Source organism: Pyxicephalus adspersus, chromosome 8 (genome assembly GCF_032062135.1).
Source record: "Pyxicephalus adspersus chromosome 8, UCB_Pads_2.0, whole genome shotgun sequence".
Classification (NCBI taxonomy): Eukaryota; Metazoa; Chordata; class Amphibia; order Anura; family Pyxicephalidae; genus Pyxicephalus; species Pyxicephalus adspersus.
In genome coordinates, this window is record NC_092865.1 from 4974898 (window position 1) to 4986164 (window position 11267).

Consider the following 11267-nt stretch of genomic DNA (forward strand, 5'->3'; position numbering starts at 1 on the left):
CCAATGTAAGGGGTCACTTCTGTAATGACCACCAATGTAAGGGGTCACTTCTGTAATGACCACCAATGTAAGGGGTCACTTCTGTAATGACCACCTATGTAAGGGATCACTTTTTTATGTACCACAATGTAAGGGGTCACGTCTCCATGGACCATCAATGCAAGCGTTAACTCCCCCATGTACCACCAATGCAAGGGTTCACTTCCCCATGTACCACCAATTTCAGGGGTCATTTCTCCAATGACCATCAATGTAAGGGATTTCTTCTGTAATGACCACCAATGTAAGGGGTCACTTCTGTAATGACTACCTATGTAAGGGGTCACGTCCCCATGGACCACCAATGCAAGGGCTCTCTTCCCCATGTACCACCAATGCAAGGGTTCACTTCCCCATGTACCACCAATTTCAGGGGTCACTTCTCCAATGACCATCAATGGAAGGGATTTCTTCTGTAGTGACCACCAATGTAAGGGGTCACTTCTCTATGTATCACCAATGTAAGGGGTCATTTCTCTATGTACCACCAATGTAAGGGGTCACTTCTCAACTGGCTACCAATGTGGCATGTTTCATTTCACGATTGCACCTTGCACTGAATATAAGGTCTGCTGTTTACGTTTTCCCCTGTTACACTTTGCTAAAATGCTTGAAACAAGTCCGTAGAGGAACAAAAAGACATCATACTCACCTTTCCTACAGCTTCAGTGGTGCATGGAGTGACGTCATCGTCCTCCAATGAGGTCCTAAAGAATGCTGAGTGCTCCACGTCTTACATGTTAGAAGATTCTTCTCGGTGAGATTTGGAGCACTTAGGAGGATAACCCTAACCCTCCTTTGGGTACTGTGGGCAGAAACTAGGGAAAGGGGAATATAATAGGAATATTTTTTTAATTTCATTGATTATGCAAGAGGCTGAGGAGAATGAGGGGCCAAAAACTAACAGCTGACTTTGGTTTTTAGGTGCAAGTTTGGCTTTTACAATCAATAACCTAGCGGGATGATATACCATGAGCTGTATATCTTATTATTTTTGTGAAGGTTCCCTGAGCTCTAAAAAACGATTTTAGTAATTACTCTGATACAAAAGTGAAAAATGGCGAAATGTTCATTTCTATGGGTTGGAGGGCTGGCTGTGCAGATGTACAACCAAGGCTGTGTAGGAGCAAATATCTCCATGATACATTTATATGACCTATTTAAATATGTTCTATAAGGTGAGGAAGTCTCTAAGCAAAAGGTCAATTCCAGCATTTTTAACACAGCCTAAAGCTGACCATTACAATGCACAATACAGATTAAATGAAGTCCAAGATTTGAGGAAGATCGTACAATACAAGCTTGGGGCTCAGCCCTATTTAGTAATCAGCATTTTCTTTTTCAGGAAAGTCACTATTTCCTGGTGACTATCGGTAGTGCCAGCTTCTGCTACCTGAAGGGGGGTCTTCTTTAGACTGTTGGTGGCCTGTAAATTGGCCTTCTGGCCCTGAGACCAGCTTGCCAGGGTCTGCACGCATTTCAGGTGCCCAGATTTGCATGCACAGTGCAGCGGCGTGTCCCTGTTGCCATCCAAGGCGTCAATGGCCGCCCCATTGGTTAACAGCAGATTGACCAGGTCGCTGTGGCCGTGCTCAGCAGCAAGATGTAATGGCGTTTTCCTCCAGATATTTTTATCTTCCAAATTTTTATTTTTCCCAGCTTTCAGAAGAGACTTCACAATGTCCATGTTCCCGGAGATGATGGCATAGTGGATGGGCGTGCACCCATCCATGTCCTTGGCACCGTACCGGGCCTTGTTTGCCAGCATTGCTTCCACAGTATCAAAATTACCTGCAGCTGCAGCAACATGGAGTGGGGTCTTTTTGTCTTTGTCAGGAACATTGGGGTCAGCTTTGTTATTAAGAAGCAGCTGTGTGAGTTCGCTGCCTCCTCCCTCTGCAGCAAAGTGCAATGGCGTCCGTGAGTGTTTGTCTTTGACATTAACATTCGCTTTGTGTTGCACAAGGCTCTCAGCAATGTCCAGGTTATTCCTTTGGCTGGCAATATGCAATGGGGTGACTGATTCCTTAGTGGCAGCATTGACGTTTGCTCCTGCATCAAGCAAAATATCGCTCAGTTCTCGCTTGTTATGAAATGCCGCCACATGCAATGGTGTCTGGTCTCCAGGACCCGTTATATTGGCGTTAATGCCTTTCTGCAGCAACAGTTTTGTGATGGAGACATCTCCTCCTTGAACGGCTAGATGTAACACCGTGTTCAGATTCGGTGTCCTTTCATCCAGTTTCGCCCCTTTCTGTATCAGTGCCCGAGCTGACTCCCCTTTCCCTAGTTCCGCAGCCAGGAGAAGCGGCGTGTACTGGATGTCATTTTTGGCATTGATATCGGTGCCTTTGTCAGCCAAAGCATTTATGATGCCGAAAAGGTTCAATTTGACGGCTTTAAACATGGCGGAGATCATGGTGTCCGGAGACAATCCTTTGGAATATTGCAAGAGGAGGCCAAAAATTTGTTCATTGTTCGCATTGAAAGCAGCGTCAATTATGCTTGCGTCAATACTGGCCCCGGCTTCCAGCAACACCTTCACTGTGTCCTCATGACCAGCAGTTACTGCATGGAACAGAGCAGTCAGTTTCTTGTCATCTGTGGCATCAACAGGGGCCCCATTCTTCAAAAGATTCAACACCAATCTGCTGTTGTCCTTAGCGGCCGCCATGTGTAAAAAGTTAGTCCTGTTTTTGTAGCGTTTTGCCTCTTCTTGGAGGAAGAGCTTAACAATGTTTTGATGATTATTCTGCACAGCTAGGTTCAAAGCAGTGAGGGAATCTGCATCCTGGGAATAAATATTTGCCCCAGCTCGGAGTAAGACCTTTACTGCCTCCTCGTGACCATTCCCAGCTGCTCTGTGCAGCGGCGTCCTGCGCTTTTTGTCTTTTGCATCCACTTTTGCCCCCTTTGATATCAAATATTCGATCACAGGAACGTGACCATTAGATGCTGCAACATGCAATAAAGTTTCTCCGGATGAATTCACAGCATTGATATCAGAGTTCTTCAACAAGGACTCCAACAAGGAGAGGTCCCCTTTGCTAACCGCATCAAAAACCCCTTCAGAACTGATAACCTGGGGCTTAGGGGCCTCAGAGTGTGGCCTCGTCTTTTCTTTTACTTTGGCAGCCGGTTTTGGTTTTGGAGCTGGGGTGCTTTCTTTTTTATGGACGTTTTCTTTGCGAGCAACTTTCTCTGGTGGCTCCTTTACCGGGGTCTCCTTATAATCTTTATCTCTTTCCAACAAATACCCCACCAGCTGTCTCCTGCCATCCCCAATTGATTCGTTCAGATGATTGACGTAACTTTTAACGTTGTTGTATAAGTTGGGCTCTATTTGCTTAAGACATGGAAAGAAGAAAAGGCGACAAGCCCGCTCACCTTTAGACATGAGGATGTCCAATAGTCTGGAGTTCTTCTCAGTCTTGGTCCGGTAGTAGGACATGATCATTTTTTTATCCGGGGTAAAGATATCATGATCCACGAGCCAGGCGATGACGCTGTCAGGATCTTGAATTCCCTCAATCAGGTCATCTCTCATGGTTTTGACCACATCAACAGCGTACGGGTTGGTGAAGGATCCATTAGAAGGGATCGGTGGCACTTGGACAGTGGTCGCCATCTTTAAAAGTTAGTTGTCTCTGCTCTGATACTCGGAGGAGCCTCACAACTTGCATACGGCACAGTCCAAAGGAGCAAATTACAGATCATGATGGCTCTAAGCTCCTGAAGGATTTCAGAAATTGTATCTCACACACCAAGCACTCTGCAGTTCTTTGTTGGGCAGGTTGTGTTTGTTTGTGCCTGGTAGGAAGTAAGTAATGCACTTTGTCTAGATTAGCAAACTAAATCAACAGCTTGGTTACTGTTGCTGTGATTGCAAAAGCTCTTTTGAAAAGGCTGAGACAGGGACACTTCTGTATGAGAAGGGAGGACACTGGGAGCTCCGCAGAACAAAAAAAGGAGAATGAATGAACTACAGCAAAATCCCTTCCGTGCAACAAATAACAAAAGCAGGGGACAACCTGACTACATTTCTGAAACTCAACCTGGATAAAACAGAACTTAACATCTTCCCGCCTCAAATTCCAAATCTCACCTTGACATTTTTCTAACTGTTACTAACACTGCCATTCATTCCTCCTGTCGTGCCTCCCGTCAAGCACGTTGTCTTGGCGTCACCCAGTATTCAGAACATTTCCAGGTCCTGTCACTTTCACCTGAGCAACATCTCCAAAATCCACCCTACCTGTCCCCTGAGACCACCAAACTCCTTGTACACGCTCCAATCATCTATCGTCTGGACTACTGTAACCTCCTCCTCTCTGGTATTCCACTAACCGCTCCAAGACTTTTCTAGAGCTGCCCCGACTCTCTGGAATGGTTGTCCTCATCCTATTTGGCTTGCTTCTACTTTCTGCTCAAGAGAACTCAAAACCCAACGCTTCAACCTCACCTACCCGTCTTCTTCGGTTTCCTAAAACCCTCACTACTTCCCACCATTCCATATCCCTCTCCCATTGTGTGATACTTCCCCACCTCCTAGATTGTAAGCTCTTCGGGCCAGGGTCCTCTCCTCCTCCTGTGTCACTGTCTGTATCTGTCTGTCATTTGCAACCCCTATTTAATGTACAGCTCTGCCCAATATGTTGGCGCTATATAAATATAATTTCCTAGTCATAGGAAACTACAAGTCCCAGGATGGCAGGGGAGTGAATGTATCAGCCATTTTTTAAATATGTAGCAAACACAATAGAAAAAGTTTACTTTGATATTATTAATTTCACAAGAGGACGGGGCTGGAGCAAGGGTCCAATTTGGGGATGTTCATTAGATTACCAAAACATTATGATGAGTGTCGCTCGTTCATAGATTTGAATGCAAGCATAGGCAACATTCCGATCCTAATGGCTTTGTCACCTTGTTGGGATGGTTTGGTGCCCCAATCACCCTCGGGGCTGTGTTGGGGGGAATCTTTGCCTTTGGTAGGGGACCCCCCCAGCCAGACAGCTCTTAGGTTACATTTGCTGCAGCATTTGCAGTACTCCATGCAGTACCTCTGGGGTAAATTAAATTTGCATTTGCCCCCCCTAAAAAAGAAGGTTAATATTGGAATGAATGGGTTTGTCTTTTTTTCTTTTCTTTGCTTTTGGTAGCATTGACGCACCTCAGCCACCTCCAACTTTTTACCAAGGTGTTTTAGAAGACTGGAAGTGGAGAAAAAAGTAAAAAAGATCTGCACCACTTTGCAAAGGTTTGCAACTACCTATGGAAACTTTTGCAAATTTCACTTACCGCCTGATACTCCTTTTACCAGTAGTGCTCAGGAGTGGTAAACTGCCTTTTTTTTGTCACTTGTTTTAATTCATCTTTAAGGGTATAGCCCAGACAAAGGCTGTGTACATATAATAGATAAGAGTCACCCAACAAAAAATGGTCATGGTTGTCTTAGGCAAAAATCTCACATGTGTAAAGCAATCCCCCAACAACGTTAATCAATCTGCCATGGTGAACTGATGAATGAGTGGTTAGGAATGACCTAAGGAGGAGAGCACAGCGGGGTGCAGCTCGCTCATCCTTCCCCCTCCCCTTTCCAGCGGGCGCTGTGTGTACAGCACTCATTCATTGATCAGTCACAAGAAACAATCATAAAAGATCATTTACAGTGCCAATTATCTGTAGTCCATCGGATATCTGTACAAAGCTTATGGGTGATATTCCTGTTTGCTGCTCTTCCTTTGCTAGGCTGCGAGCAATAGAAAAAAAGGCCAACTGAAAGGAAAAGCAATTTGTCTTTCTTTTTTTTTTAATAATTTTGGTGCATTTTGAGTTTTGTGAAAAATCTGGAATACGAACAGCAGAATGTGAAGACGAGTGCAATAAGGATCGTTATCTTGGTGTGTGAGCTTTGTGAATTGCTTAAAACCTGCTTGGCGTCTTTGTGAGGCTGAGTGCCATTTCTTGTTCCACCGGCTCCCTGTACAATAAATGGGGGATGGGAAGGGGGGTAAGTGTGCCTAATACATAACCTAGGAGTAAGATTGCTGTAATATAGGGCAGCCAGGAGGAGAAATGGAGGGGGGAGGGTGAGTGAGCTACATACCTAGGGGCAAAATTACTGTATTATGGGACAGAAGGGCGGGTAAGTGTGGGCACACGGTGCCCTAACTTTTTTCGTGAATGAAGCGCTTACATAACAGGAATACACATGCGCACTTGCCATACATAGCGTCCACTCTTACCCCCTCTTCTTTTTTTAAATGTGCTTCACACATCACCTGGGGGCAATATTACTGTATCACAGGGGCAGTGAGGATATAGTGCCAACATATTACGCAGCGCTGTACATTAAATAGGGGTTGCCAATGACAGACAGATACAGACAGTGACACAGGAGGAGGAGAGGACCCTGCCCAGAAGAGTTTACAATCTAGGAGTTGGGGGAAGTAACACACAATAGGAGGGAGATATGGAATGCTGGGTGAGTAGTGAGGGTTTTAAGAAACAGAAGAAGACGGGTAGGTGAGGGTGAAGCGTTGGGTTTTTAGGGCTCTGGTAAATGCGCAGATAGTAGGAGCAAGCTGAATAGGACGAGGAAGACCATTCCAGAGAGTCAGGGCAGCTCTAGAAAAGTCTTGGAGCCGTGCGTGTGATGAGGTTATGAGTGAGGAAGTCACTAGTATGCATTTAATATGCATTTACCTAAGATACAGTATTGGAATAGAGGAAATATTGTCAATACCCCATGGGGAAACTGGACTCAATCCACACATCCACACAATAAAATAAAATACCCCCGCCCCCTTTCCCTTCACAATTGCCTCCCTTCAATGCATCCCACATCACTTACCTGGGGTCAGAAATGAGGATACCTCCAACAAAAGATGTCAGGAAAAAAAAAAAAATATTTTGTCCCAATGGTGACAACTGCTCTCAGTTGTGCCCTTACGTTGTCACCCTGTCACCGGTGCTATAAATGGAAGAATTAACAAAGCGGCTGCAGAATCTGCAGAGATAAAAATAAAAAGATGTTGAAAGTTGATTTTTTTAAACTGACAATTGTTATTACTCAGGATTTTACTCGAACTAAATGCCATCCAGTTAGGATGTTATATTTGATAAAGTGACTAAAAATTAAATAGTTCCCATACAATGTGCTGACTCCATGAACATCATTTTACAGAAATGAATTGATATCTTTTCCCAGCAATGATGCCCTGTGCTGGTACACAGCGACAGCTAGTGGAAAAGGCTGATCGTTGCATCTTAGCACACTGCTTAATTCTGACCTATCATGGACATGGCAGCATGCTAGGTGAGGGTGCCAGGCACTTTGCCACCTGTAGGTAGCCATTACATGCAGTGCCGCTCCACCAGCAATGATCATGCCTTCATCAACACTTAGAGACTCTGGGCTATCCCTTTTTTTATAAAAATAACCAAGAAATTCCTTCCTTATTCATTCCACATCTCCTGTTATTTATAGGGCTCAATCACCAATATTGCACTGAACATTCCAGACATCTTTATAAAATTAATCTATGTAGGATGTTACATAATTTATCTACCCTGATATACAGCCCCTTATTCCATTAGCTTTGACAATGTTCGCCCATTGAGATCTGATACCCAGAGGACCAAATATGCCAGACAAATGTCATATAAGAGAGAGAGAAAAGAAAAAGCTAATACAAAAAAGTTGGTAAAACACCCAAAGAAAAAACAAACAAGCAATAATCCAAAAGGAATGGACCGCTATGATGAAAGGAGCCGGACATATGGGACTCCAAAAAGACAAATGGTCGCTGCTGTGTGCAGCCTTGGGTGGAGTATTTTACTAATAAAGTTTATGTTAAAACTGTCACTACGGGTGGGTCCAAAAATACCCCCCTGGGGCAATGCTGAGTGGTCTATATCAGTGTTTCTCAGCCTTTTATACCAACATGGGGGAACCCTTCAAATAACTTTCAGGTCTTCAAGGAACCCCTTCTATAATTCCTATACCCAGTACATTAATGTGGTGATCAGTAGGAAGAATTCCTTTTACATTGCTGGCCAGTGGGAGCAATGTCACCCCTACAGATAGCCAAAAAGTTCCCCCCTCCTATAAAGTGTTACATCCCCCACCTCCTAGACTGTAAGCTCTTCAGGGCAGGCCCCCCCCCCCTCCTGTGTCACTGTCTGTATCTGTGTGTCATTTGCATCCCCTATTTAATGTACAGCGCTGCATAATATGTTGGCGCTATATAATACTGTTTATTAATAATTATATTAATAGCGGGTGTCAGGTAAATCCAATGAAAAGAATGTCACCCTTACAGATAGCCACAAAGTTCATTGGTGTCACTTAAACCTGAGAGGCACTCATTGCTCAAAGAATCCCCAGCAACCTCTGGAGGAACCCTGGTTGGGAACACTGATCTATATGAATTGGGACAATCCTAAAATTCTAAAGATATGGGGTTCCCAATCTTGGTGATCATTGTCACCCCTTCCTGTTATTTCTTCACCCTAATTCTGCTCCCTATACAGAGAGCGATGGCATCCGCATGGCCTCTATACCCTCATACAAACCCCATGACCCCAACATTTCATTCTTCATTCTGATTGGCTGAGACTCTTCTGTATTCTCTGATATCATTTCTTTATATTATAATAATACTTCTTCTTTATATTACTTTATTATTTTCCTTCACATTCAGGCTGCTCTGTCCAGTGAAGTTCCAGGATTGGGATCATAAAACCCTGATGGGTTGCTTACAATGCTCAGCTTTGATTTTTTTTAAGGTTAAAACTTTTTATTTGGAGTTTTAGTTGTTAGTTTAGTTTTAGTTGAAGGCAAGCCCTCCCCCTTGTCAAATAGGTACCAGTCAGGGGTACAGCTGGGATTGGGACCTTACCCCGATCGTCCTCATCGCTGGATGTGATGTCACTGAGATCCCGCCAAGGTGAAATCCCACAAAAAGATATTCTCATCCATTGCAAGAGTCTTATTTCACCTGCACAGGACTCTACATGGAAGGACAGTAATTCCATCCTCACCTAGGCATGGTGGGCAGAAGATGGGGGTAAGGTAAGTAGAATTCTAATGTTACCCTTTACAAGTAAGTTTTTCACATCTATATTGTAGGTGACTTGAGAAGGAAAATAAGCGGATCCGCCATTCCCAGGTAATGTCCTGTGGTGTCTACAAGCCCATCAAATAAGGTGACAACTGCTTTGTCATTTCACTGCAAAAAAACAATGTCACCCATGGAAGTGTAAACATAAGAGTTTCCATTGGCAGGATCAGCAGTTAATAAAATGACATTACATGGGAGACTTAGGAAAACCAAAGCAGCTATGCCAAGGCAAAACTTTGGCCACAATCAATAGGATAAAAAGAAATACCCCGCAGTTCCCAGTTTCCACCACTAGATGTCATCAGTATGATATGTAACATTATTCAACCCACTTCCTCTGAGCCTAGGCTGTCTGGGACTTTCCTTATTTTGTGTCTATACAGTAGGGACATAACAGTATGATATGAATGTTTTCTCTGTTTCTTGTCATTATCAACCAATCAGCATGCCCCCTGTGCTTTTTCTTCTTTTTATACTCCAGTCTTGCTGTTTTCTACAAGAAACTGATATCAGGTCATATTCCGGTACATTGCTTATGTATAAATAATATATATACTGGTGAATAAAAGAATACAAAACTCCTTTTTATTTGTGTTCTTTATATTTGTCTGAAACTTTAGATATAGCGACAGGCTCCAACATATGTAAATATCTCATCAATATGATTTAAAGGCATTTATTAATAGAAATGAGAACAAAATCATCAATATTCAATTATATATGGGTTGTTATAAGTGCCTATTGCTGTGAATAAAGAGCAGCAAGTATAGAGATGTGTGAAAGGACATCATGGGAATAAATGAGATTCATAACACCTACATAAATGCAATGCAACCAGATTAAGTACAAACTTTATCTTATTTCCAAGCAAGCAAAGACCCAAAATTAAAAAAACTTATAATGGTTGAAGTGATCATTATAATGACCCTTGGAGAAATACTTACTCCATGTAGTGTTCAGTATTACCCACCAGGTGGCGCTGTGGCTTCGTGCTTAGCAGTAAATTCATTTATATGGCTGCACAGAAGGGAACATGGAACATGGGTGTAGCTGGAGAAAAAAGCTGAATTGTTTTTTATCACAACCCAAGAAAAGCATTAAACTTCTCCTGGTTTCCTTCTCGCTATTAAATTCATGCAAAGTTTCTGTACTAAAACTTAATATTCTGTAAACTAAAGGGAAACTCTGCTGCAGAAGTCAATTTCAAGGGGATCTTTTAATAGATATGTGAATGCAAGAACCTTAAAGGATAACATTTGTAAAAATATCATTCAAATTAAAATCCCTACCCCGTCCCTGTCCTTGCAACATGTGAATCGCTTTTGAAAAATTCATCCCTATGAGGAGGGCATCTATACTATGCATGCCAATGATTAATGTCATTTGCATTGGAATGAATGATAATGTTCCACTCATTTGTAGAAGAAGGAGTGAGGAAATGGTTGGCAGAGTGTGCAGGGGGGGGGGCTGTGCAGCTCCTAATGGATCACAGAGAGTGGAGAGTTGGGGGGGTGCTTCAAACAAAATTTTTATGTACATGCAAGACATTCAGGAGAACATGGGATGATCTAGGTTGTCTTCAATTTTAAATATTATTGTGACACAGCATTGCAGGTATAAGACCTTGATTATAGAAGTATATATAACTTCATTAGCAAACCTTCAATCAGGAGCTGTCTCCTGCACTATATCTTTTCTGCCACTAGATGTCCTCAGTCTTAATTGATAACAAGTGTCATTTAAACTAGTTTCTCCTTGTGATGGAACAGTGATTAAATGGTGCAAGAAGAAGCAACATATCTTTGTCACCTTGCTGGCACTTGATTGCATTGGCAATTTGTACTGTTTCTTTCTTCCATGCTCCGAGCTCTGCTGTAGAAAGTCTGCAGGAGGCTAATACCACACTGCCTATATTTACAAAAAACATGAAATGACTACAAAATCGCACTACTTTGTGTCAGTACAGCTCTACCCCACCCCAGAATCCCCTGACCCCCACCCTACCCTCAGGATTTACCTTTCTTAGATCGCCAGCCTTCTCGGAAATATTAGATTTCATTTTCTTTACACGTGAATTTCACCCAACAGATCTGGGTGTGA

The 11267-nt window shown here is 42.9% G+C and overlaps 1 protein-coding gene across 1 annotated transcript; it reads right to left on the minus strand.

The window, feature by feature from the left end:
• Positions 1–32: 32 nt before the first annotated feature.
• Positions 33–3820, minus strand: LOC140337431 (CARD- and ANK-domain containing inflammasome adapter protein-like). Its single transcript, XM_072421181.1, has one exon. It carries the CDS (start codon positions 3665–3667, stop codon positions 1355–1357), a length of 2313 nt encoding a protein of 770 aa, XP_072277282.1. The 5' UTR covers positions 3668–3820; the 3' UTR covers positions 33–1354.
• Positions 3821–11267: the final 7447 nt, after the last annotated feature.

Bases quoted from the DNA above. Each gene is read 5' to 3' on its own strand.
- LOC140337431 (XM_072421181.1), bottom strand. From the start codon at position 3,667: ATGGCGACCACTGTCCAAGTGCCACCGATCCCTTCTAATGGATCCTTC.